The 24,916-nt window shown below is 53.7% G+C and overlaps 13 protein-coding genes across 13 annotated transcripts; 6 read left to right on the forward strand and 7 right to left on the reverse strand.

Moving 5' to 3' along the window:
• Nucleotides 1-231: 231 nt before the first annotated feature.
• On the reverse strand, nucleotides 232-1,302 carry M409DRAFT_20663 (uncharacterized protein; the record flags this gene model as incomplete). Its single annotated transcript, XM_033805492.1, has 1 exon — nucleotides 232-1,302. The coding sequence occupies one exon, from the start codon at nucleotides 1,300-1,302 to the stop codon at nucleotides 232-234; it is 1,071 nt and encodes a 356-aa protein (XP_033670333.1).
• Nucleotides 1,303-2,310: 1,008 nt separating this feature from the next.
• Nucleotides 2,311-4,280, forward strand: M409DRAFT_20664 (uncharacterized protein; the record flags this gene model as incomplete). Its single annotated transcript, XM_033805493.1, has 2 exons — nucleotides 2,311-4,188; nucleotides 4,248-4,280. 2 exons carry the CDS (start codon nucleotides 2,311-2,313, stop codon nucleotides 4,278-4,280), a joined length of 1,911 nt encoding a protein of 636 aa, XP_033670334.1.
• A 393-nt stretch (nucleotides 4,281-4,673) lies between these two features.
• Nucleotides 4,674-5,882, reverse strand: M409DRAFT_20665 (uncharacterized protein; the record flags this gene model as incomplete). Its single annotated transcript, XM_033805494.1, has 1 exon — nucleotides 4,674-5,882. The coding sequence occupies one exon, from the start codon at nucleotides 5,880-5,882 to the stop codon at nucleotides 4,674-4,676; it is 1,209 nt and encodes a 402-aa protein (XP_033670335.1).
• Nucleotides 5,883-6,333: 451 nt separating this feature from the next.
• M409DRAFT_52686 (uncharacterized protein) lies at nucleotides 6,334-8,006 on the forward strand (the record flags this gene model as incomplete). The annotated part of the gene is made up of 2 exons (XM_033812143.1): nucleotides 6,334-6,358; nucleotides 6,412-8,006. The coding sequence occupies 2 exons, from the start codon at nucleotides 6,334-6,336 to the stop codon at nucleotides 8,004-8,006; spliced, it is 1,620 nt and encodes a 539-aa protein (XP_033670336.1).
• Nucleotides 8,007-8,564: 558 nt separating this feature from the next.
• Nucleotides 8,565-9,225, forward strand: M409DRAFT_52687 (uncharacterized protein; the record flags this gene model as incomplete). Its single annotated transcript, XM_033812144.1, has 3 exons — nucleotides 8,565-8,624; nucleotides 8,714-8,863; nucleotides 8,935-9,225. 3 exons carry the CDS (start codon nucleotides 8,565-8,567, stop codon nucleotides 9,223-9,225), a joined length of 501 nt encoding a protein of 166 aa, XP_033670337.1.
• Nucleotides 9,226-9,654: 429 nt separating this feature from the next.
• M409DRAFT_52688 (uncharacterized protein) lies at nucleotides 9,655-10,238 on the reverse strand (the record flags this gene model as incomplete). Its single annotated transcript, XM_033812145.1, has 2 exons — nucleotides 9,655-10,061; nucleotides 10,118-10,238. The coding sequence occupies 2 exons, from the start codon at nucleotides 10,236-10,238 to the stop codon at nucleotides 9,655-9,657; spliced, it is 528 nt and encodes a 175-aa protein (XP_033670338.1).
• Nucleotides 10,239-10,929: 691 nt separating this feature from the next.
• M409DRAFT_52689 (uncharacterized protein) lies at nucleotides 10,930-13,011 on the forward strand (the record flags this gene model as incomplete). Its single annotated transcript, XM_033812146.1, has 1 exon — nucleotides 10,930-13,011. One exon carries the CDS (start codon nucleotides 10,930-10,932, stop codon nucleotides 13,009-13,011), a length of 2,082 nt encoding a protein of 693 aa, XP_033670339.1.
• A 767-nt stretch (nucleotides 13,012-13,778) lies between these two features.
• Nucleotides 13,779-15,614, reverse strand: M409DRAFT_65109 (uncharacterized protein; the record flags this gene model as incomplete). The annotated part of the gene is made up of 2 exons (XM_033816373.1): nucleotides 13,779-13,822; nucleotides 13,937-15,614. 2 exons carry the CDS (start codon nucleotides 15,612-15,614, stop codon nucleotides 13,779-13,781), a joined length of 1,722 nt encoding a protein of 573 aa, XP_033670340.1.
• A 989-nt stretch (nucleotides 15,615-16,603) lies between these two features.
• On the forward strand, nucleotides 16,604-20,107 carry M409DRAFT_36169 (uncharacterized protein; the record flags this gene model as incomplete). The annotated part of the gene is made up of 6 exons (XM_033810509.1): nucleotides 16,604-17,100; nucleotides 17,153-18,420; nucleotides 18,476-18,667; nucleotides 18,726-18,802; nucleotides 18,859-19,096; nucleotides 19,158-20,107. 6 exons carry the CDS (start codon nucleotides 16,604-16,606, stop codon nucleotides 20,105-20,107), a joined length of 3,222 nt encoding a protein of 1,073 aa, XP_033670341.1.
• Nucleotides 20,108-20,207: 100 nt separating this feature from the next.
• On the reverse strand, nucleotides 20,208-21,794 carry M409DRAFT_65111 (uncharacterized protein; the record flags this gene model as incomplete). The annotated part of the gene is made up of 3 exons (XM_033816374.1): nucleotides 20,208-20,472; nucleotides 20,520-21,127; nucleotides 21,180-21,794. The coding sequence occupies 3 exons, from the start codon at nucleotides 21,792-21,794 to the stop codon at nucleotides 20,208-20,210; spliced, it is 1,488 nt and encodes a 495-aa protein (XP_033670342.1).
• A 203-nt stretch (nucleotides 21,795-21,997) lies between these two features.
• Nucleotides 21,998-22,417, reverse strand: M409DRAFT_52692 (uncharacterized protein; the record flags this gene model as incomplete). The annotated part of the gene is made up of 1 exon (XM_033812147.1): nucleotides 21,998-22,417. The coding sequence occupies one exon, from the start codon at nucleotides 22,415-22,417 to the stop codon at nucleotides 21,998-22,000; it is 420 nt and encodes a 139-aa protein (XP_033670343.1).
• A 1,028-nt stretch (nucleotides 22,418-23,445) lies between these two features.
• Nucleotides 23,446-24,066, forward strand: M409DRAFT_52693 (uncharacterized protein; the record flags this gene model as incomplete). The annotated part of the gene is made up of 1 exon (XM_033812148.1): nucleotides 23,446-24,066. The coding sequence occupies one exon, from the start codon at nucleotides 23,446-23,448 to the stop codon at nucleotides 24,064-24,066; it is 621 nt and encodes a 206-aa protein (XP_033670344.1).
• A 126-nt stretch (nucleotides 24,067-24,192) lies between these two features.
• On the reverse strand, nucleotides 24,193-24,600 carry M409DRAFT_20674 (uncharacterized protein; the record flags this gene model as incomplete). The annotated part of the gene is made up of 1 exon (XM_033805495.1): nucleotides 24,193-24,600. One exon carries the CDS (start codon nucleotides 24,598-24,600, stop codon nucleotides 24,193-24,195), a length of 408 nt encoding a protein of 135 aa, XP_033670345.1.
• Nucleotides 24,601-24,916: the final 316 nt, after the last annotated feature.

Genomic DNA, 24,916 nt, shown 5'->3' on the forward strand with positions numbered 1-24,916 from the left:
GGGTGGATTGGATGGAGGTTTCCGGTGACGACCTCTTGAGATGATGACTGGGCTTTTTGCATTTTTCAGCTTCTTGCAGCGAGCGCCTCTTGTGAGCGGCATAGCACTGGACTTTGTTGGTGGATACACTCTTGATAGACGCATGAGCGGCGGGATTGTACAGCGTTTGAGAATATGATCCTCTTTGAACTTTGATTGCATTTCTCTACTATCTCGCATCTGCGGGGACGATCAAGCTTCACCTTCACCTTCACCCTCATCTTCCACCTTCGCCGTTTCTGCCTTGGGTGGACCACCAGCTTTCGGTGGTGGAGGTGGTAGACTGCTATCTTTCTTCGGCGTGGACGTCCCATCCAACTCCCTCGACTTCTGCTCTCCTTCCGCAAAGTAATCATCCAACCCAGCGGCAGGGGCATGATGAGCTCTCGCCTTCCTCGCCTTGCCACCCGGAGCACCCTTCGGAGGAGGACCAGGCGATGTCGAAGGTTGCATATTCGCCGGAACAAGAAACTCCCCTCCACTCGGTACCGCCGCGCCATCAATCGGCTGTGCCTGGGGAGGCGCATACCCGTCGCCACCACCACCGCTCTCAAACAAAGTCTCACCAGGCCCGGCCATCGACCCCTCCGTCAACGGCGCGGGGATCCTATGCAAAGCCCCATACCCCAACACACAGCCCAAGCTGCCCTCTCCGCCCCAGTTCTTCGCGGGCGTAATCGTCACGATCCGCGTAACGTCGTACTCCTGGTTATACACCCACAGCCTCAGCGGTTGGTTAACGAACTGCTCGACTAGATGACCCAGCGCCGCGTCGCCGTGCAGTGCGATAGAGGCGCTGTCCTGGGACCCGATGACGTAGTCCGAGTACGGCAGGAGGCCGGCCACGTCGGCGGGGGAATTGGGCATCACGTCCAGGATATGCCAGACGTCGTCTGCGCTGCTCAGGGGAGCCCACTGCAGCGCCAATCCGAGACTCTCCCCCGCGGGAGGCACACTCACGTAGACCTCGCGAATCGACGACCCTTTCGCGCCGTACACGCCGAGGGAAATGGTACTCCCCGCGCAGTTCCGGATCTCGGTGCTGAAGAGTGCCGGGTCCGGGTGCGTGATGTTGTGGCCGTTGAGCCCGATGATGAAGTCGAACCAGGGGTCGAGGGGGATGGACGCGTTGGTGTTGCGGAGGATTTGGAAGCCGTAGTGGTTGTTTTGGGAGGGCGTGGAGGGGGTCGGGGAGGCGGTTGTGTTGGGGTCTGAGTCTAGCCGGGCGATGAAGCGGTTGAGGGCGCCGAACATGTTGGCCATCTTGAAAAAGCTGATCTGGGTGTTTAAGGTGGGTTTGGGGTAGGTTTGGGAGTTGTTATTGATAGGGAGGTGAATGGAAGTTGAAGCGTGTCGTCTGGCAGGCTCGACGCTGACTTGATTGGGTGAGGATCTCCGGCCCGACACGCCCGAGCTAGCGCCGCCTCTTAGCATTACTCACATCGCACCTCACCTCGCGCTGGCACCAGGATGAATTCATGCCAATGAGCATCGATGGCGCCGATCCTGCCACAAGCGTCGGGGCGCTCAGTCCAAGACTCCATGGCCGCATATGCGTACCTCCAGCGCTAGGTCAACAATAACCCGCGGACAGGGCGAAGCCAGGCCTTAATCAATCAATCAATCTCAGTGGCTCGATTTCCATGCGATAAGGTCACCAGGCATTCACATTCAATGCACACGGACGAATGCTGTTCTCGACAGCGACTCTAACGGCTCGAACTGGCGCGTATATCCTGAGGTTGAGGTAGAAAGTAGCTGACCCCTCCAGCTCTCGTATTCTCCTGGGGCCTGGTCTGCCTTCAGCTTGCGTCCTTAGGAACACCGCCTCCAGCAAGCTCAATGACACCCTGAGAGTGTTTAGAAAATCTCAGGACTACACAGTCGCTTGTCTCAGGCATGCTGTTGCGACTCCCCCGTTCACTCGTTCATTGCATGGTTTTGGGCAGGATCGACCCTCCTATGTTGTTGCACAGCCTTATCAGCCCTTGTTTCTCTGTAATTCCATCTGCGTATGCTGCACCGAAACTGCATTCGTTCGTCAACGATTGGTCGGGGACCTGTCTGCCAGATTCCTGCAAGCTTCGGAGGTGCAGAAAGGCTGTACACCGCTCATGCCTCAGGCGCGACTCTGTGTGGCTCGGTGGTCGGTCTTGCGCCTCGCCAGCTTAAATATCTTGCTGGGAAGAGAAAACCAACGCCCTACTCTCCAACTCATGCTTCCACCTCTTGTCTCCGCTCGCCGACAGAGCTCACTGACAACTCTACAACATGGTGCTCGGCCTGTCATATCGACCCCTTGACCCTGCAACTTATGAGATTCGACTACTTCGAGTTCATGCCGGGGTAAAAGGGAGTGGAAGAGACGTCATAAGATGCGATCTCTTTCATGCAAGTCTACAAGATCCGGGCCTTCGATACGATGCACTGTCCTACTGCTGGGGGGATGAGAGCCGCACCGCCGTGGTCAACATCAATGGGCAGGACCTTACCGTGCGCTTGTCTCTGGAATCTGGTCTGAGGCATTTGCGTTACCCGGATCGAGAACTGATCATTTGGGTAGATGCTATCTGCATCAATCAGGCGGATACCAGTGAAAAAAATCATCAGATTCAGCAGATGGATTCCATTTACAGCCAGAGCCAGGCTGTGCGCGCGTGGCTTGGTCCAACACATCACGACCGCCAGTTCCCTCTTGTGTGTCTGAAAAGATGGGCTGCTACATTCACAGTGCCTGGCGAGTTTGGCCGTGGCAGTATACCATTCCCAATCAAACGTGAAGATATTGCAGTCAGCGCCGCAGATGAAGCAGCTGTGAGGAGATTTGCTCAGAGAGACTATTGGACGCGCTTCTGGATATTGCAAGAGCTTGCTCTGGCACATAGCGCCATCATCCATTACGGCCAACAGGAGATACTGCTCGACGACCTTTTTGCTGTTCGGACATGCCTGATCGGGTTGAGTGCGCCATTTATCACGGAATCAGATACACAAGCACATCTAAAGCTTCCTGATGTCCAGGACGTCAACGAGCCGGACCCGTTGCTCAACGTGTTACGATCTCTGAAGGAAATTCAGTCTATCTTGCGCGGCGAAGGCTATGTCACGGTTGACATGGCGACTTTTTTGACCTCGCGTGGATCAAAAGATCCTCGAGATCGAATTTTCGGTCTGTCTTGCAGAGCTGCTACAAGACTCACACCTTACCAATTCGTCACACCCGACTACAACAAGACTTTGGAGCGGGTTTACCTGGAATACGCGCTATGTACGATTCAAAATGGGGATACTTATGGATTGCTCCGGCATTCTGGTTTCAGGCTCCTGCCCGAAACTGCTATGGGTGACAAGGATCTTCCCAGTTGGGCCATTGACTGGCGCTGTCCTGTCAAAGATACCGTCTATCGATCAATGCGTGGCGTTGCAGCTCACAACGAGGCTACAAGAGTCACAGCCACCTCTTTCACCTGTTCGAGGCTGTGGGTACAAGGTACCAAGATCGACGAAGTTTGCAAGGAGCTACCATTGCAATTTCTGTTCGCAGGAGATAATGACAAACACGCGATAGGGCGGTCACGTGGTTTGTTCTTCAAGGACTTTGTCTTGGCGCCCCGTACCTCCCAAGGACAGTCACCGCTGCTGCTTCTGTATCGCTTCATCGCGTTCGCTGAGCTTGACTGCCTTTCGAGGATAGAACGAGACATCGTGTATCATCGAGACGATCGAATGCTCCTTGAGCTATTCTTTGCCACGCTAATAAAGAGGCTGCTGGTTCTGGAACTCACTGCCCCCGAGACATGTTCCCTTGCTCTACAAATCGGTAGCGCTCTGTTGCCTCCTGATGCTAGGTTTCTTGAGGTAGCCGAGCTCATGAGCCACGCCGCCGATATCGAAGAACGAGCCCGCGTTCTTATGCTGGACATAATGCGTTTCATCACTTCTGACGTGCGCTTCTTCTTGACAGAAAATGGTAGAATGGGTGTAGGGGCCACACGACTTCGCGAAGGAGACGGCATATTCGCCCTTGCACCGAGTGGTGCGACGTTCGCCCTGCGCCAGGAACAAAGCCCAGAAGGCCCCGAGCCTTGGTTTAGGAACGCCGGGGAGTGCTTCATCCTCGACTCCGACACGTCTGGCACTGCGAAAGAGGTAAGCATGAGGTGCCAGGACTCGACCGCGTGGTATTTACTAACCGATACATATTTCAGGAGCCAGACTACATGGACCTTGAGATTCGTTGAACCACGACGGCTGCGTGTTCAGCGTGCCATTCCCATCTCTTCGGACGTACGAGTGATGATTCGGGAATCTTGAAACACGATGCCTGGCCAATATGGGCTGTGAGTCTGGAGGACGCGGGTTGCTTTATCGGGTGCAAACAACAGTCGAGTGCCGAGAATGACGCTAGCGGTCCAGGCGAGCTCTCAACAGTCTGGAGGGAGGGCTAGTTATGTATCCCTGTTGAAATTCTCCACATTGGGTTTGAATGACTTGTCTTTGTGCTTTCACCAATCGAGATTTGGCGACTTGTATAGGTGGTCGTCGAAGACCGGCGATGACTGCCTACCACCCGCTAAACGCTACCAAGAAGTACCAACGATCTACCCAAGCTCCTCGTAATGAGCTTCTCCCCATTAAGCCTTCCTTCTCGTCCTCAGGGTCCTCTGCTCCGTCACCTCGATACTCTTCGATCCATCCGCCAACACGGCACTCTGAATGTGCGTGCTGTCGCCAGCGCCACCATTCATGGCAGCCTCGGCCCTTTGCCTGGCTGCCTTGACACTACCCTTTGGCTTCGCAGGCGAAGAACCAGCCAAAGCAGCTGCAGCCTTGGCGACTTTCTCCTGTGGCTCATAGTGCACAACGTCATCGCCAATGCCTTTGGTGCCCCATGGTGGGTCGAAGCGCTTGCGGATGGTCTCGATCATCTTGCCGAACCAGAAGATGTTGAGGGAGTTGAGGGTCAAGTTCGATGCGAGGTAGACGAGCCCGAGCCAGATGGGGACGTTTTGCCTGCCTGCAAATGCCAGCCTTTGGCCTTGTTCATCGCTGTAGATCGAGAGCAGTTCCTGGACGGTGAATGCAGCAGGGGCTCCAGTCTCAAAGTTGGTGAGATTCGAGTGACCGTATCTAACAGCCTTGAAGATGTCGTAGAAGGTCCAGAAACTGCTGATATTACCCCAGACAAGCCTGCACCCGAAGAAGGTCCCAACCAGGAAGGCTCCGTTAATGGCCTGGACGGCGGAACCGGTAAGATCCAGCTTATCGCAGAACCAGTGGACGTTCAAGAAGGGGCTGGAGAGCTCGTAGAGCAGGAAGATAGGGGCGTAGAAATAGACGAAGGGCCGGTATCCCAGCGCAAAGACGGACAAGGCGCTGACGGCGTGAGCCAGCATGCCCCAGCCGAAGATGTCCACGTGCACGCTGCACATGATCAAGTCCCAGAGGAAGTATCCCAAGGCGAAGGACTGGCACAGCCCGCTCATGCCCGTGTACTCCCATATCCGACCCTCCCACTCGCTCCTCGGCCGCAGGACCTTCCTCTCTTCATCGACGAAGATGACATACAGCGAGAAGGCGCTGATGATCACCGACTGCACCAGAGACACGACATGGACGTCCCAGTTGATGCGCGTCCGGCGATTCAACTTGTTGTACTTTTCGGGGAAGAAGGCGCGCGAGATGGCGGGCGAGACGAAGATGCCGATGGAGGTGTACAGCAAGAAGGCGAAGATGGCCTCGTGGATGTGCAGGGGGAGCGTCGGCAGGGCGAGGGCGTCGGCGAGCGGTTGGGTGAGGGTGATGAGCCACGGCTGCGGTGGCATCGGGAACGGGTCTTTCATCTTGGGCGATAACTCGGGGAGGCTTCGTTTCGTTTCTTCGGGGTCACCGTCGCCGCATTATCATATATAGTTGAAGGGAGGGAGGGGGAGTGGGGTGTTGTGATGGGAAAGTCAACTGATGCGGTCCTCACCAGAGCAAATGTCTTAAGTCTTACCCCCCAGCTTAGCTTCACTTAACCCTCCCCGTTATCGCTTTCGGCGTCAATATCGGGTCAGTGTCAGAAGTCTCCATCGCCGCCACGATATCTGACAAGACGACACGAGCTCGACGCGAAGAGCTTCAGCAAAAGTTTCTGGACGACGCCAAACATCACACGACCGCCGCCATATCACCCGACAATCCACCAATAACCGCCAAAAGACGATATCGAAATCATACGGCCGACTGAGAAGACTGGACTGTCGCTAGAACTCGTACACCCGGCGCAGGAGGCGCTCAGAAACCGCCAAGATGCAGGCTCCAGTGGTGGTGATGAGTATGTGGGAAGAACAAGATATGATGGAGAGTACGGGCTGATACTGTTTCCAGACACGGCGACGGGCGATCGCAAGACGGGCCGCCAGGCACAAGTCTCCAACATCACCGCGGCAAAGACGGTCGCCGACATCATCCGGTCATGTCTGGGGCCCAAGGCGATGCTCAAAATGCTGCTCGACCCCATGGGCGGCATCGTACTCACCAACGACGGCCACGCCATCCTGCGCGAGATCGAAGTCGCACACCCGGCGGCGAAGAGCATGATTGAATTGGCGCGGACACAGGACGAGGAGGTCGGAGATGGGACTACGACTGTCATCATTCTGGCGGGAGAGATTCTGGCACTATCACTACCACAGCTCGAGCGCAACATCCACCCCGTCGTCATCATCCAGGCATTCAAGCGGGCGCTGAACGACGCCCTCAAGGTCATCCAAGACGTCTCGATACCCGTCGACATCAACGACAACAGCGTCATGCGAGACCTCATCTCCACCTCCATCGGCACCAAATTCACCTCGCGATACTCAGACCTCATGTGCGATCTCGCTCTTCAAGCAGTGCGGACGGTCAGCCATGACGCAGGAGGTGGCAAGAAGGAGGTGGATATCAAGAGATATGCGCGTGTGGAGAAGGTGCCGGGCGGTGAGATTGAGGACAGCACGGTGCTGGACGGCGTCATGCTGAACAAGGACATCACACACCCCAAGATGAGGAGGCGGATAGAGAACCCACGTATTGTACTGCTTGACTGCACACTCGAGTACAAGAAGGGTGAATCGCAGACCAACATCGAGATCAGCAAGGAGGAGGACTGGAATCGCATCCTGCAGATCGAGGAGGAGCAGGTGCGAGCCATGTGTGATGCCATCATCGCCGTCAAGCCAGATCTGGTCATCACCGAGAAGGGCGTATCAGACCTGGCACAGCACTTCCTCGTCAAGCACGACATCACCGCACTCCGCCGTGTACGAAAGACCGACAACAACCGAGTCGCTCGTGCTACGGGCGCCACCATCGTCAACTCCGTCTACGATCTGACTGAACGCGACGTCGGCACCCACTGCGGCCTGTTCGAGATTGCGAAGATTGGCGACGAGTACTTCACCTTCCTCACCAAGTGCAAGAACCCCAAGGCTTGCACCATCCTCCTCCGCGGTCCATCGAAAGACATACTCAACGAGATCGACCGCAACCTCCTCGATGCCATGTCAGTTGCGAGGAATGTCATCTTCCATCCATATCTCTCGCCTGGTGGTGGTGCAACGGAGATGGCGTGTGCTGTGCGGTTATCGCAGACGGCGAAGAGCGTCGAAGGTGTGCAGCAGTGGCCATACAAGGCGATTGCCGATGCAATGGAAGTCATCCCGCGCACACTGATCCAAAACGCCGGTGCCTCACCCATTCGGATTCTCACTCAATTGCGGGCGAAACATGCCGAGGGAGGCAGCACCTTCGGTATCGACGGTGATGCTGGTAAGGTGGTGGACATGAAGGACTTTGGTATTTGGGAGCCGCAAGCTGTTAAGCTGCAGAGCATCAAGACGGCCGTGGAGAGTGCGTGCTTGTTGCTGAGAGTGGATGACATCGTGGGAGCCAAGCAGGCGAAGACGAGTGGAGGAAACATGGGTGGGGGCGATGATTAGAAAGAACGCTACGCAGCTTACGTGGTAGATGAAAAGGAAGATATGGACTTGCTCACCGCGGATCGCGGATGCGAAATGCAAGGTCCGCTCCTGCAACTTTCCCTAGTACGTCTTTATCACACTCTGCATCCTCCTTCAACTACTTGGTGTCTCAAAAGGGAAAGCAATCGCTTCCCCGTTTCGGACAGTCATGCGAACTTTTAGGCTGAAGCTGTGCCCCAGCAGGCTATGTCTCGTACCCTTGGTACGTCCGTAGCCGTGCAATTGGCCAGCCGCCAGACCCTGCTCCATTTAGACGTGCTCTTCACCAACGGCTGGACTAGTTAGATTGAAGATCGTGGTCTGAAATTGCTCCGTCGTCTAGTATTTTCCACGCGAGCTGAAAAGCACAGGATGCGAGTTGGTGCGGATTGTTCGCCGACGGAGGGAAAGACATGGGGAGGGATTGGTCTGTGGGGAGTATATAGCATAGGCACATCTACTGCGAGGGAAGGAGAGGGGTTGTAAGTCGTTTATCGAATTCCTCGACAACGTGCACCTTCTTTGCATCCATTCGAAATGGTCCTCATCTCCACCCAAATCGAAATCGCCGCCCCTCCCGAGCGTGTTCGAGAGATCGTGAGTTCCTACCCACAACAATCTCCTGATTGCAGTCCTGCAGAACACAAACAAAAACCATCAGGTCGCTGACGAACCATGTCTGATAGCTCCTCGACTTCCCCCGTCTGAACGAATGGCACCAAAGCGGCCACTTCAAATCCATCGAAATCGCCGCCCGCAAAACCGAAGGCGTCTTGAGTGTAGGGGATAAACTGAAGGTTGTGATGGAGGAGATGACGTTCACGCCTGTTATCTTGGTAACTCTCACGTCTCCCCATCCATCGCACTTCATCAAACACAGCATTCGTGACTGACATCTTCCATCAAGAAAAACGACCCTTCAGAGCTCAAATGGCGCGGCTCCCTCCCCCTCATCTTCACGGGCGATCACTCGTATCGCTTCCTTCCCTCCGAAACGATTCCCGGAGGGACTTTATTTATCCAAGAAGAGAATTTCACAGGCCTGCTCAGTCCCGTGATGAAAGTCAAAGAGGGCAAGAGGGATTTTGCGTGGAAGAATTTGAGGGGGTTTGAGGGGTTGAATGCGGATTTGAAAGCGGAGGCTGAGAGGGTTGTGGGGATTGGGGAGGGGAGGAGGGAGGGGGAGGGTGGGCTGTGAAAGGTACATTTTGTCATAATAGATCATGTAATGTCCTTAAAGTCTGGCCCACCACCACAACCTCGTACTCCTCGACCGTGTGGTTGAGGATTGACCAGATCGAAAACGAATCACATTGATCTAAGAAGTATTAGACAATGCACACCTCCTCGGCTGGTCCCTCCACAAGCATCGCACAGTCCCGTCTGCAAAGTTCAAGAAAGTCGCGTGAAGGGGGCATATTCAATTTCTCATTTTGCCCTATTAAATACTACCTCCTCCTCCTCCTCGTCCTTCTCAGACGCTTCGTAACTTTCATGCTCACCACCTGCCTAACTCACTCTCCACATGCCATAGAACCCAGCTCTGTCCCTATCATCTCTACAGCTGCTAACTATCTTTACCGAATCCAAAATCTTCCAAGATATCGGAAATCCGCAATGATCCGACTTAACTACTCGTGAAATAATTCGCCGCAATGGCGTCTTCTAACCCGGCTTTACTCATCCACGCATCGAGATCAAACCTCATCCGCGACATATTCCCCAAATTCTTCCCATCCGGCGGTGCGTATTTCTTCCCGTCGAAGTTCTCCGGCTGTTTGAAGAGATAGAAGCTATACCGATGCGGGCCGCTGCCGGGCGGTGGGGCGGGGCCGATGTAGTTCGCTATGAAGGGGTCGGTTGTTGTGAGTTCGTTGTTGTTGGGGGAGAGTGTGAGGCCCGGCTGGATGCAGTGGAGGATGGGGCCGAGGCCGCGCCAGGATTGGAAGGGGGCGTCGAGGTCGAGGGCTATGAGGAGGTATTTTTGTGAGGGGGAGGCGGTGGGGAGGGAGATTTGGGGTGCGGTTTGGGCTTCTGGTTGGTGTTAGTGGAGATTTTGATAGGTGTGTGGTGGGTGAAATACTACTTACCTGCTCGTGGAATGTATTGCCCTGTCGTAATCGATTTCCCATTCACTATCACGCCGAGTTTCTTCGATTCATCTTTAGCGATGGCTGCCAGGGCCCGGTCGACGCTGGCGTTGGTTGGCATTGCTTCAGCTCTCTGCCTCGAGAAATGGGAGGAGTCGTTGAGGTCGCAAGAACCAAGAAATGAAAAGGTCAAGCGGTCGTTTTTAGCAATTCCTGCATACGGTGACCGCTCTCAATCCTCCCGGCTTTAACTGTTTGGCGGCGAAAATCGCTCCCTGGTTTCGGTAGGGAGCATCAGGCTGTGACCCACATCGGATGTTGGGTTCGTCCGGCTCGGAACCGACTGGTGGATTTGGAGTTTAACCGCGTTCCTATATCGGACTTACATAGTCGGCTATAACAATGGACCTAGAGTGAGTAATGTTAGCCTTGTATCTTCGACAGCGTCGTCAAGGTAGCTAAGAATGCTGAATGGGCTGGGAGAGACCTGTCGCAGATACGTTCGAACTTCGAAGAGGGCACAAGGCGGCCGTCCCAGTCTCTGCTGTGGGTGCTGAGTACGGTTGAGAGCACGTCACAAACAAGTGAGGTTTACTGGGCTTGTTCAAACCTGAGGATGGGGATAGCTGCTGTGTGGCGGTTTCCTTTCGCTACTCACGCCATTTTGCCTCGTACAACGTCTCGGCAGTGGCGTGAGCTTAGCTCGAGGGGTCTTCTTCAGCCTTTTGCACCTTCCTTTCAGCTGTTCTGACGAGACTAACACAATTCGATACTCTGGAAGCATACGAGACTTGAGCCTGAAACCGCCAGCTATGGAGTCAGAGACTAGCAAAGTGTCGGACGTCGACCAAGCTGAACGGGCTGCTACCGAAGACTCGAACGTGTTACCGGCTGATTTGGCATATGAATATGAAGCACTGAGTGAAGACAACAGTAACATCCGCGTTCTGAAGATCCAGCCTGGCCGGTTCGATGACGATGTCTACATCCATATGCTGACTATTCCTTTCGGCGGGACTGGACCCAGTCGCCAACCCTACGAGGCACTCTCATACACCTGGGGTAACCCGCAAAATCCAGCGACAATTTACATCCGCGACACCGGAAAAGTCTCCACACTTTCAGTCACTCGAAACTGTGAAGAAGCTTTACGATACCTGCGTTATGAAGACACCGAAAGAGTCGTCTGGGTAGACGCCATCTGCATCAATCAAGGCGATCTCGCCGAGAGAGCTCGACAAGTCTCGATCATGCGATCGATTTACTCCAAAGCCTGGCAAGTCGTCGTCTGGCTCGGGCCGGCTTCTGCGGATAGCAGTTTGGCTATGAAGTGGATTGATACCGTGAGCGATGAGCTTGCGTATGATAAGAGCACCCAGGAGATGCGTGCCCTCACGCCGGACACGAAACGGCTCCACACCGAGGAAGTAGTGATCGCAAGCGCAGATGAGCTTGAGGCATTCGCTCAACTAATTGAGCGACCTTACTTCGATCGCCTCTGGGTCTGGCAAGAAGTCCGCATGGGCGGCGAAGGCGTGAAAGTGAAGTGTGGCCATGAAGAAGCATTCTGGGAGTGGCTCATGACCGCAGTCTTCTATTGCAATCGCAAACTGATCAACGGCGACATTGGAGTCCTGCGTCTGACACCACGGACCAGCTTCATACGATATCTCCCGCTCGCTGGACACTTCCAGAGCCTGGACGCTCTGGACAACATGAGGCTGTGCAAATGCTCGGATCAGAGGGATCGGATCTACACGACCCAGGCTTTTGCCGATACGTATACTACGCTCCAGATCGCCATCGATTATAAGGTCGACGTGCGAGATGTCTACCTTGAGTTTGCTCTCAAGCATCTTCTCTCTACAAAGAACCTGGAGTTCTTGGCGCACGTTGGAGATGATTTACCGCATCCAGGGGAGCAAGTGATCGATAAGCTTCCTTCATGGGTACCAAACTGGTCAAGACGCAACACAGCACAGCGACTGACCATGGGCTTCGCGAGCGGCTTCTCGCAAGCATCATTCATCCCTGCTTCTGGGATGCGATTAGGTGCTCGTGGGCTAAAAGTAGGAACGGTAGCCAAAAGCCACCTATTTGGACATGATCTTCTCCATCCGATCAACACCAATGTCTGGAACAAGGCCATGCATGCGCCATTGCAAGCTATATTGCCTAGGGAGGTTCAACTGCAGACTGCACAGTCAGATCCAAATGACCGTAAGGAATTTCGCCAGGTCGTACGGGTCATGACGAACGATACGTGCGCCGAACATTACATCCCAGCGTCGAGCCGCCCGACGTTCGCACAAGCTGAAAGACATGTCATCGCAGCCTTATGGGGCATAGGTCCTGATATCCTCCCGCCGGAGCGCGCGAAGATCGTCATGTGCTTCTTCAATTGCCGCGGTCGAGCGCTGTTCATCACCGAGGACGGCAGAATCGGTCTTGGGCCTGCTGCTATGCAGAACGGCGACGTGCTTGCAGTCCTGCTCGGCTGTCCCAATATCATGGTCCTGCGACGTCTGGCCAACGAAGGCCATTATTCCGTCATCGGCACAGCCGTCTGTTCTGGCTTGATGGACGGTGAAGCGATCCTAGGCCCTTTACCCGACGACGTCGAGACTGTGAACGTGCTCAACCAGGATACGGGTGCGCATCTCCCTGCTTTCAGACACACGGGGACGGGCGAGCTTACGTACAAGGATCCGAGGCTGCCGTCTCTGAGGCCAGGCTGGAAGGATGTCTCCGGCGATAGGTCCTTGAGTAATGCTCCGTTGTGTTGGCAGCATGAGACCACTGGGGAGTGGCGGTCGTATCTCCGTGATCCACGACTTGAAGTAGATGCGTTGGAAGAGCGAGGGGTCAAGCTCGAGACGTTCTTTCTTGTTTGAAAGTATAGCAAAGCTTTGATTACTGTCCCAAGAACAGTAGGCCAGAGAGCAAAATCGTGATTGCCTCAACCGCGATCATGACCTATGGGAAGTCCAGAACCACTAGTGCGACTTGATAATGATGTAGCTGAGTGCTGCGTACATGTAACCACCCCACGGGGTCGCTGACACCCGCAGGTCGGGCTCCACGCTTCCGCAAAACTTCCGCTTCTGCGGCTTCGAATCCTGTTGATAATTGAGTCCAACATGCCGGCCGTCTGCTGAGAGGTTCTGCTCAGAAATTCCGATCAAGACGTGTATCTACTTTCCACTGGATTATGGCGAAGGAGCGTTCAATTGTGCCAAAGACTGTCGCCAACAAAGATCTGCCGTTCATAGATCAGGCTGAGGTGTCAAAGCATAACGGTCGAGATTCACAATCGACTTGTAGGTGAACGTCCTTCTTTCGTCCTTCAGATGAATAGACATTTACTGACGCTCAATTTGCGTCTCCTAGGGATCGTTATAGACAGTATCGTCTACGACTGCACGACTTTTATATCCCGACATCCAGGAGGCGCCTCGCCTTTCCGGGCATTTGCTGGGCATGACTGCAGCTGTAAGTTGGGATTCATCCTCCTGGCTTTCTCGCAGTCTAATGACTGACGTTGGAATAAAAGGGCAGTTCCACACGCTTCATGGCCGGCGTATCGAGGAGAAGTGGCTGTCGAACATGAGAATAGGACGCACCGCCGGGGTCGTGAACCCCTATCCCCAACCGGCGAAAGTCAATTCTCACCAAACGCTTCTGTGAGGTCGCTGGGATAGCTGTCTAAGTTATACCAGTCAATGGCGAATAAGTCGACAGTCTGCAAGTACGAATTGGGAAACACATTGCTCTGCGTGATCGATCCATCATCTCTCCATGTCATGGGATCGTGGCTACTCGACGGTGTCTGGAAAGGTTGATATGGTGGCATTGTCGTAGGTGGCGAGTCGGCACATTGTGCAAGAAGAGCCAAGTCCTGCTGTTTCCGGCTCTGGCACAGTTGGACGAGGAAGTGTACTGTCTCCAGAGCCTGACGAGGCATTCGTGTGCCGAACTGTTCCACAGCTCGATTGAGTACCGCAATGGATTGGCTGAGGTGTGTGTATGACTGGTGAGAGTCCATCGCCAGCAGAATGCAGGAGAATTGGAAGGGAACGTTGGCCGTATGCCACCACGGTAGCTTATCTTCGATCAAGCGTGAGCAAGCATCGAGACCCAAGCACCCGAGTCGGAGGAGTGTATCAACCACGTTTGGTTTGACGTCGTGACTCTTCGCACGTAGTCGTCGGTAAAACGCGAACGCCAAGTTACACTGCGAGAGAACAAGTGCATCGTTTTTGAAGCGTTGCTCGTCAAGCCCGACGAGGCAGTGCTTGATTGTTTCTGCTGATGCCTCTTTAGCGGGTCCAAGACTTTCCGATATCGTGAAAAGGTTCAAAAGATCCGTCGTAGGATCATCCACGACCATCGCAGGCATCTGACATGTCACATTCTCCAATGATACGGCAGAACGTCCGTATTCGTTTGAGATCCAGGTGTTGAGCAAAGTAGCAAGCCAGAACAATCTTCGTTGCCGGTCGATGTCGAGATCGAGGTTCGACGTACGGTCATAGACAATAGAGACATTTCCGGCTTCTTGATGCAAACCCACGCCCTCAGCCATGTGGACTGCAGTGCAGCTAGCCATCCATGCTGCATGTGGTGATTTGCAGCACCGTAGATAGAGCGTACGTAGCAACCACGCTTCAACGTCGCTCACATCAGGTTTCGCGCGAGAGGTCGCGTGTTCGCACATCTCCCTGGCACAGTCTACGAGATGTTCTTCTTGAGGATACGCCCCTGCATGGCCATTGAATACAGATCCTAGAGCGGCAATACCACAGAGGACGTGGTCATAGACATTATTCGCTCCAGGGTCTCGCCATCGTCGGTCGGCAGTTTTTGTGACAGCGTCAAGGTCGAGGAAACCATACAGTGGGTGGACGTGGTGCACAAAGGAGTCGAACAGCGTCTGCCAGTCGTCTGGAGAAGTAATCCAGACTATGCTTTTCTCTGACTGGCGTGGCTGCGGACGAAGATCCAAGTTCCAGCCTAATGCCTGTACGTGCAGAGCAGCGGGCTCTGCGCCTAGTTGGAGACCCAAGATCCGCGCGAAGACTGTGCCTGAGTTGGCGACGACATTCGAGTCACGAGTGGAAGGCAGAGTCGCTGGACTCGCTTCCGTCAAGGATCCTGGCTGTGCTTGAGCGCCTGCGATGGCAGACTCAGTAGCATGTGATGTGGACCCTGCAGGCTTGCTCTGGGTCTGTGTTTGGCTTTGTGAGAATGTCCGCGGTCTTCCTCTGGGCTTGGGTTGGCGCTCAGGAGTAGAGTATGAGCACTCGTACTCGCCGCGAAGACAAGCTCGACAAGGCTGCTCGCCGTTGCATTTTCGCTTTCTCCACTTGCAGGCTCGGCAGGCTCTCTGCACTCGTTGCCGTCCAAGCCTGTCAAGAGTGACTGCCGTTGGCGCCGATGCCGATGCTGGCGGAGTTGTTGCAGGCTCTATGCGGACAGGTGGAGCGGAAGTTTTCATGGCGATTACTGGCGCTTGGTGGATAGCGGGTGTTGCGGATGGCAAATGGAGGAAGCAAATCGTCAGCGTGCGGGCGAGAGCTCTGCGACCCTATATACCCCCCAGACGCGGGAGTTTCTCGTCAACATTGCGGGACCCCGCCTTGGGAGGAGTTAGCTTGCGTGTAAAGTTACCATGTACACTTCAATGTCGACGGGAGCTATCTGTTCCATATGGCGAATTTTTCGGCCAGGTGGAAGGTGTCCTCATCAACGGCAAACCCCCTTTTGTACGGTAGCTACTGGTGAAAATCAAGTGCACGTCTTGTGTAGCAGCTACGAGCTGTAAAAGCGGCCTGTCATTCCTGAAGTTCGAGATAACTTCGTCTGCCAATGGCGAGTCCCTGTCTCATAGCAAATCCACAAAGCGGAATCATGTTCATATCGCCAATGCACCTTAACGCCTGCGAATTTCCACATCGCTGTGGCAAGCTCAGCTGCCCCACATTCGTCGACCAGCGCAAGAAGGAGAGAACTTGGACTATCGTACTTTGTCCAGAGCTTGGGCTGTTCTGTCTGCAGGAAATGCTAACGGAAATCAGTGGATAGAGCTCTTGCTCCGCGGCGCTGATGAATCCCCCAGCTCCAAGCACAACGTTGCTTCTTGCCCGGACTTCTCGCGTCCAAACATTACACGAGACATCAGATGACCAATAATAGATCCTATCCCCGACCTAGATTGATGCTGATCTTTCTCCCCACAAATGAAGCCCCGCTTCGATTTTGAACGTTGGGGCACCCACAGCCTCGCCTCCGCGATTTCTCCGCTCAGAGTGCGGAAGTTCAGCCTTGCCGCACTTCCGCTGTATCCATCAACGTTGATTGGACAGAGACATCGCCGTGATCATGATGCATATTGGAGTGCAATCCATCCAGATTTCGAGAAATATGCCCTTTCAACCTTGGTCTCGCGGGGTTCATACACAGCGTGCTCACGTTGATTCTTGCACAATGGCATACGGCAATGGAGTGAACGGCACTGGCCACGCGAACGGCTACACCAATGGCTACACTAATGGCCATTCGTCCCTACCGCACAGAGATCGCAGTGCTGGAACAGCACCTCACGAGTCCATAAACTGGGATCCAAGCCTCCAGCCAAAGGCTCACCACATCGCTGGTGCATCGCCAGATGCGCAAACGCTCTTCCGTGACGTCCAGATCCTTGACTCGACCGGACGCCCTCCTTATCGCGGTGATGTGCATATCCGAGGAGAACGAATCGCCGCAGTGGGAAATGTTCCAAATGTCGACATCATCGCGAAAGACTCATCCGTTCGCGTCATTGATGGTCGTGGGCGTACATTGATGTCTGGCTTGGGCGATGCCCACGCTCACCCGACATGGAACAACATAGCTCTGGAGCTTCTGGGTGATGTATCGGTAGAAGAACATACCCTGATCACCGCCAGATCTGCAAAATGCTACTTGGACTCGGGCTACACAATGTGAGCACAGCCCTGCGCTTCGTCCACCCTCAACAACTAATACTTTGTGCAGGTGCTATGGTGCTGCTTCGGCAAAGGACAGGCTGGATTGCGTGATCCGAGACAGCATCAACGAAGGTCTCCTTCCCGGTCCTCGATTCCTTGCCAACGGCCGAGAAATCGCCAAACGTGATGCCGAATTGGCCTCTGGTATCACTGCCTTCGCTGACGGGCCGCTCGAAATGCGGGAGATAATCCGTCAACACCGAAAGACAGGTGTCGACCAAGTCAAGCTCAGCATGTCTGGCGAAGCTATTCTTGAGGAACGTTCAGCGGAAGAGTGTTTCTTCAGTGATGAAGAGACGGCCGCATGCGTCGACGAAGCGCACAGAAATGGTCTCAGAGTCTGTGCTCATGCTCGCGCTCGAGAATCCGTCATACAATGCGCTCGACACGGCGTGGACGTGATCTATCATGCCTCATACTGCGACGACGAGGGATTGGAGCTTCTCGAAAAAGCCAAAGACAGACTCGTTGTTGCCCCGGCGATCAATTGGCTCTATGCGACTGTATACGATGCGGAGCCTTTTGGCTATACATTCGAGAAGGCCGAGCAAGTCGGATACAAGAAAGAGCTGGACTGTGCTATCAAAGTGCTCGCAGAGATGCACCGACGAGGGATAACTGTGCTCCCCGGCGGTGATTACGGCTTTGCGTGGTGTCCGCACGGAACGTACGCACGAGATTTGGAACACTTTGTGAAGCTACTAGGATTCACCCCTATGGAGTCTATCATCGCTGCCACGGCCGGAATCGCAAAGCTGTTTATGCAAGAGCACGACTTGGGGAAGATTTTACCTGGTTATTACGCTGATTGCATCCTCGTGGACGGAAACCCACTGGATGATATATCGATTCTACAAGACCACGACAGGCTGAATGTGATCATGATCAACGGCCGCTTGCACAAGGTTGATGGACCAGCAACGGCGCCGGCCATTCCTCGATCTATACCGATCGTAGCAGCGAATGTCTACAACCTCATATCTTACAAAGACCTTCTCCAACGACCACGCATCGGCCATCTGAACTTCGACACTTGCAGCATATCTCAGCTCACGATGCCTTCTGGCGCCTCAGTCAACAACATGTACGAGGTCCTCGAAGTCGGTGACGAGAACTTAAACATTGGTTCTGGCGCAGAGGTAGCATTGAACGAGGTTGAAATCTTACCTCCCTTCCCGGAACGAGATGTGATTTGCATAGGAAACAACTACACAAAGCACGTCCAAGAGATTTCCGCATCCAAGTATGACGAGGGTGGGAGCACGAGCGATCCAGGTAAGAACTTCGAGGGCACTTTTATTCTCCTTGGATCGTACTGACATCTCTACAGCTTCCATGCCTGTCGTGTTCACGAAACGAAACACCAGTATCGTTTCTGCAACGCATGACATCTACCCACACCCACAATTCACCGACTGCATTGACTACGAAGGGGAGATTGGGGTGATCATCGGCAAGACAGGGTTTAACATTGACGAGGCAAATGCAATGGATTACGTTTGGGGTTATACACTCATCAACGGTATGGGACGAGATTCGATGTATGGAGGAGCTGCACTGCTGACAGTTATCTCATGCAGACTTCACCGCGCGAGAGAAGCAAAAAGACCTCAAGCAATTTTTCCTCGGGAAGTCACCAGATACTTATTGTCCCATGGTATGGAACTAATTTTCTAGCAACTTATAACCGTTTCCCTGACATATCACTTTCAGGGGCCAGTTGCTGTGCCTCGACGAGCATTCCCTCACGACATTCGGATCACCACCCATGTCAACGGCGAAAAGCGACAAGAAGGAACCACCGCAGACTTGATTGCATCTATTCCAAAAGTCATCAGCCATCTCTCCAGCGGCATGACTCTCCAACCTGGCGATGTCATTGCAACTGGTACGCCGCATGGCGTTGGCGCAGGGTTTCATCCACCAAAATTCCTTCGTTCTGGCGATTTAGGTGAGTTGCCACCATCTTCAACGTTGGAGTCCTGCAAGCAATTGGCTAACAACTACTCTAGTCGAGGTCAGTGCCAGTGGGCTCGGGAAACTCTCAAATCGGATTGCTTCGCCTTCCTCAAAGAATCCTACGCCTTCACGAGTCAGCAATTTGCCGTCAAGAATCCCAACATACAACCTGGATAGGACTTGTGGCGGGACAGGCTTACTCGACTGTGGCAACGCACGGCTGATCAACTACCGTGAGATTGGGACTGGACCGGACACCCTAGTCTTGATCCACGGTCTCGGTGCCAGCTTGGAGTACTACATGCCGCTGATCGAAACAGCCAAGCTGGCAGAGACACACCGGGTCATAATCTACGACCTCGAAGGCCATGGTCTCACTCCCGTATCGACATACTCAGCGGCGACTTTGGACAGCTACGTGGCTGACCTCTCCGCACTGGTCAGTGCACTTAAAATCACATCCTTCTCCCTTACCGGCTGGTCTCTGGGTGGACTCATCGCCATGCGTTTCGCAGAAACATATCCAGCTCAAGTCCAGAAGCTAATCCTCCTTGGCCCTGGCCCAACACCATTCCCCGACCCAGCGGTTGATGTCTTCACGAAGCGAGCAGTTCTCGCCCGAGATAAAGGCATGGCTGCCTCAGGGCTCGCCGAAGCGGTTGCCAAAGCAGCGACTTCCACCAGGACCCAGACACACTTCCCCATTGCCATGTCAGGGGTACGACAATTCCTTCTCTCCACGCACCCCGAGGGGTACGCCAAGGGCTGTATGGCCCTTGCACTATCCAAGCAGATCATCATCAATTTGGAAAAAATCAACATGCCTAGCCTGATCATTGCTGGTACGGACGACAAGATCTCGCCCCTTGATCTGGCGAAGAAATATGTGCGTGCTATGCCTCGCGCAGAGTTGGAGTGTCTGCCTGATGTGGGACATTGGCATGTTCTCGAGGACGTCTACGGTGTATCGCGGGCTGTTGGTCAGTTCCTGGCGAGAAAGTAGCGGGGAGAGGGTGTGATGAATGCATCGCTAATTCGAAGGGCTTTACGACTGGATCAAATCAAAATCTCTCCACTCGAACCCGTTCATCTCCCGTTGAAAATCATTTTGTCGGCAGCACAACCCTACAAGCATGACCGTGCGGCTCAATCAAAAAGGTGTTGTCAACCTCCATACTCTCAGGCGTTGTTGAAGCCGCCAGCTTCGCACCTCTGAACTCACGGAAGAAAGCAGCCGTTGCCATTCGGAGTTCCATATCAGCAAGATGCATGCCGATGCAGATTCGCGAGCCGGCGCCATATGGTGCCCAGGAGGCCTTGACCTCTTCTCTTGAGGCGAGGCCGCCGAGCCAGCGTTTGTGGTCGAAGCTTCGATCGGGTCAGTGAGAGTACAGCCAATCACACGAAGTACGTACACTTCGGGATTCTCAAACACTTTTGGGTTACGGTGAAGTGTCCACGCCTGCGTGGCGACAGTCGTGCCAGCTGGGAAGTAGTAGCCCCCCAACACAGCGCCTTCGCGAGGTACATATCTCGGCAGGGGAGCGGGTGCAGCACCGTACAGTCGTAGAGTCTCCTTGATGACTGCGTTCAAGACGGGGAGGCTTTCGAGTTTCTCGTCTGTGTAAGGAGGCTGGAGCTGAGCCACTTCGTTCTCTAGGTCCTGCATCAAGCTTGGGTTCGAAAGAACCGCCCAGACGAGATATGTCAGGGACGTCGCTGTGGTGTCGGTGCCTGCAAAGACTAGCACGCCAGCGTTCAGGGCGATCTCGAAGTCGCTCAAAGTCGGGTCGTCCCTTTCTGCTTCGGCGAGTACTGTGGCGAAAATGTTGGCTTTTTGAGATACTTCCCTGCTGTTTTCGACCGCTCTCTTTCCGCGCTCGATAAGTACTGGATTACCTGCCCAAGCCCTTTTCAAGCTTGGGATGGGGAGCCATTTCAGGATGTGATAGATGTAAGGAAAGCTGTACGCAAAGCCATTACCGGCGTCGTTCAACTTGTAGCCGGCAATCAATTCATCGTCCTTGAGTCTGGTCAGCAACGTCTATGCCTTTTTCTCCAAAAAAAAAGCTTACCAGTCCTTGTTCCACAGCATGCGGACATTCTCCGAACATGAGCGTTGAAATCACGTCTCCGGCCATCAGAGGCCACCATTTGTAGATGTCGACTTCACCATGATTCGAAACCGCTTCTTTCTTCATCCCTTCGACCACTGCCTTAACTCTCTCGTGTACTGTCCCCTCCCAATTCGTTCTGAGATAGCCCAAAGAAAATCCCCTTGACACCATTCTCCGTACGTTGGAGTGCCTGACTGGATCTGTTTCCTGGAAAAGTCCGTAGGGTGGCTGACCCGGCGGCGTTGGATTGAGAAATTTGTAGATCTTGGTCTTGAGGAAATGTGTCCCCATCCTGTGGACTTCTCTGAATGCCACCACATCGTCGATGAGTACCTCGTCGGGCGCAACGCGTACGTACTGTCCGTATTTCTTGTGCATGTCATGGCTCCAGCGAGATTGCTTTCTTCTTATGATAGCGTTGTATAGCTTTGGTATCCCAGTTATCGAAGCATACCATGGACCTGGTATTTTGCGTAATGGAGAGAAGAAGACGTTGTAGAAGGCCTGTGCAATTTGCTGCAGGAACAGTGCCCCAAGGGAGAGGTATATGACAAGGAAAACGCTTGAAGCCATGTTTTGAAGCGTCCGACAATGTGCAATGTGGAAGAGCGAGAATTGGCGTGAACTGGGAGAGAACCTACCTTCTTATAGCTGCATCGTGCATTCCTAATGAAGACTGACGCTTGCATATGTCCGAACGCCCGCTCTCGCCTGTACGATAGAGGGTTACGTACCATAGGCCGACTTTTACTGGTCTCCCGTTCATTGCAGGATCATTATGAGATGTCGACTCGCCGTCCGTGGTCTCGGCTTCGAGCGTTTCGGAAGTTTTTGGACTCTGTTTCGACTCGAGTGCTATGCCTCGAACAGTATGATATTGAGGCAGCGGTGGCGGCGGTCGTCGTAGATTCGTTTGCCCCTGTTACGCCCACTAGGCTGCTCAACCTTCGATCTCCAATGTCTTCATATCCGTTGTTTGCGCGCAAAGTCGGAACATGAGGTGTGGCTCTACGATAGTAAGTAATGGACTTGGGAGTTGGGGCTGAAAGGGAGAAATGCGAAGGATCCGAGATCGCCCATGAGTAATCAATGTTTTGTCCCCTGGCCTTTCTGGTATGCCGTACTGCCTCGCGCTTCCTCGTGAAAAGGTCAACAGATCTCACTTTCGATCTGTGGCCGAAGCCTCTGTTTCCCATTGTCGTAAGACAACGCTCTTGTTCGCAAGTGACCCATACCCAGGAATCCAGTTGCAATGCAATGGCCACCGAACGATCTCGCGAGAGGATGGCAAAGGCTCAGCGCAGCGTACACGCGACAGTCACGGAAAAGTCGTGAAAGGAGAGGGTTATGAAGGCCGTGCTGCTCCGAAGTGATGTTGAATGAGGAGAATGGACCGAGCGGATCTCACGAGTTGAAAGATGGGGCCAGAAAGAGAGGGTTCAGGGCACATGAAAGCAAGATGTTCCTGGCTGCGCTGTGTCAGCGATCTATGGGGCCAATTGCACAACCAAGAGGTTACGGACATACCACCGCAAGCAGACTCCACCGAGCATCAAGGAGTGGAAAGTATAAGGTAGGGCAAGGCGTGAATGCCACATGCTCTTCGCATGGCAGCCGCGTGTGTTGCTTATGGGAGACTGCAGTTTGTGCATTTAGTGCAATGAGGCTCGTTTTGCACTCGCGCTAATACTCGCGTCCTGCCCACTGTCTTCGCGGTTTAGTTGACCAAATCTGGCCAGAGGATCGAACGAAAGCATTGGCCACCTTGACTGCGATGTGTGAAGAGGATCTCGCTACCCTAAAAGAAAATACAGCAGAAGGAGTCTCGTGGCGTTCCACAATTCCAGGTACTTCTCTACATTGGACAGAAACTTCGGCGTGTAATGTTCACCATCGGTAGATTGGTACAGCTTCGCGTGGCTGCCGCGTTGCCGTCGTATTTTGAGCTCTTCGCTTATTGTGTACTAAGCAGCCCTCATTTACATGCGAAGAGCTGAGTTCAGAGCCTAGAGCTGTTTAGGCAAGTCGAGATGCTCGGGGATCGCCTCAGCTGTACTATCGGAGTAATCGACATGTGTTTGGCGACATTGAGCAACCCTACAGCATGGCCGTAGCGTGGGAGGACATGGGGGCAATGGTTTGGTACAGCTGATGTATAAGGGTAAGCATGGCGGCATACCTGTAGGTTCAAATCATTCGCACACCAACGACCTTTGACGTCGAAATGGCTGCTACAACTGCCACCGTCACTCAACACACTCCCATGAGCGTTCCTCCAGGAGTCAAAGACCCTTCACGACGAATCATCGAAAACCCAGTCGCAGGTGAAGTCGGCGACTTTATCAAATACAGCTACGAGACCGAAGGCAAATACGCTGAAGCAGAAGCAACATGCGTACCAGGAGGCGGTCCACCGCTACACTACCACAAAAACTTCGCAGAGATCTTCACGGCCATTGAGGGCGATCTCCTGCTTTATACCGGCAGCGACCCAAAAGCTGAACCTCTCCATCTCCCACCAGGCGAAACGTTCACCGTCCCAATCGGCACACTCCATCGATTCTCAGCGGGTCCAGAAGGTGCAAAGTTCAAGATCAGAGTCGAACCGGGAGACGAAGGGTTTGAGAAGAGCATTTACATTCTCTTTGGGCTCGCAAGGGATGGACAGCTTGGAAAGGACTGCCTGCCCACGAATCCGATTTACACTGCGGTCATTGGTAGCTTGGGTGGAATGTACTTCCCAGGTGCGACCGGTGCGCTCCTCAATGGCGTGACGGCGGTAATGGCGGCGTATGCGAGGTGGAGTGGTGTGCAGGATGAGCTGATCAAGAAGTATTGGGAGTAGACGAGATCTTGACTGAGAAATCAGCGCTCTAGGCATTGGACACGGCGTTCGCGATTTGTTGAAGCATCTCAGCATGGATAGGAGTTCTGAGCAAAAGCGTTGACTGTTCGAACCAACTTCATGCTATCAAACGTCGGGATTCTTCCAGTCCATCTTGCACAACACAATTCGATATCCATCAGCATCCTCAAATGTCCTTCCGCATCGGTCCCAGTACGGATTGAAAGCTTTCACAGATGCATGCCCAGCAGTGGTCATGCGGTCAACAGCGGCCTTCCATTCCGCTTCATCCGGAAGGTAAAAGACAGTCAGATTGTCATCACTCGGAGCACGGCCAGCATCGTGTCCAGCCTTTCTTGTGAACTCGAAGTGATAAGGAGCAGTGGACGACCCCAGCATGATGCCATCAAAGCCCTCGTGGTCGTAGAACTCGTATAGGACCTTCAGACCCAGGCCTTCGCAGTAGAATTTCTTGATCGGCTCGAGGTCGTTTGTTGGACGGGCGATGCGGATGTGAGCTTTTGCTAGCGACATATTGTAGACAGCCTTCTCCTCGCAGCTCGTATGTCGTCTCTTCGCCGTATTGATACCTAAAATCGGATGTTGATGGTCAGGAAGAGGGAGATCTCGGACCAAGAGGAGAGTCAAGTAGCCGTACGGATAGATAGCTCTCGATCTAGGCCCGAAAGAGCCATTGCATCCGACCTCGTCTCCTCTTTGTTGACGATCGCCGTGCCTCCTCTTCACTCCACCTGCACGTCGGCGTAACACTCATTGCCATTTTCTTGGCTGCAGTTTGCTGCAATGCGACATCGCCGGCATACAAATGCTCGTCCAGGCGCTTCGTGCC

This window comes from Zasmidium cellare (genome assembly GCF_010093935.1).
Source record: "Zasmidium cellare ATCC 36951 unplaced genomic scaffold M409scaffold_10, whole genome shotgun sequence".
NCBI classification, from domain to species: Eukaryota; Fungi; Ascomycota; class Dothideomycetes; order Mycosphaerellales; family Mycosphaerellaceae; genus Zasmidium; species Zasmidium cellare.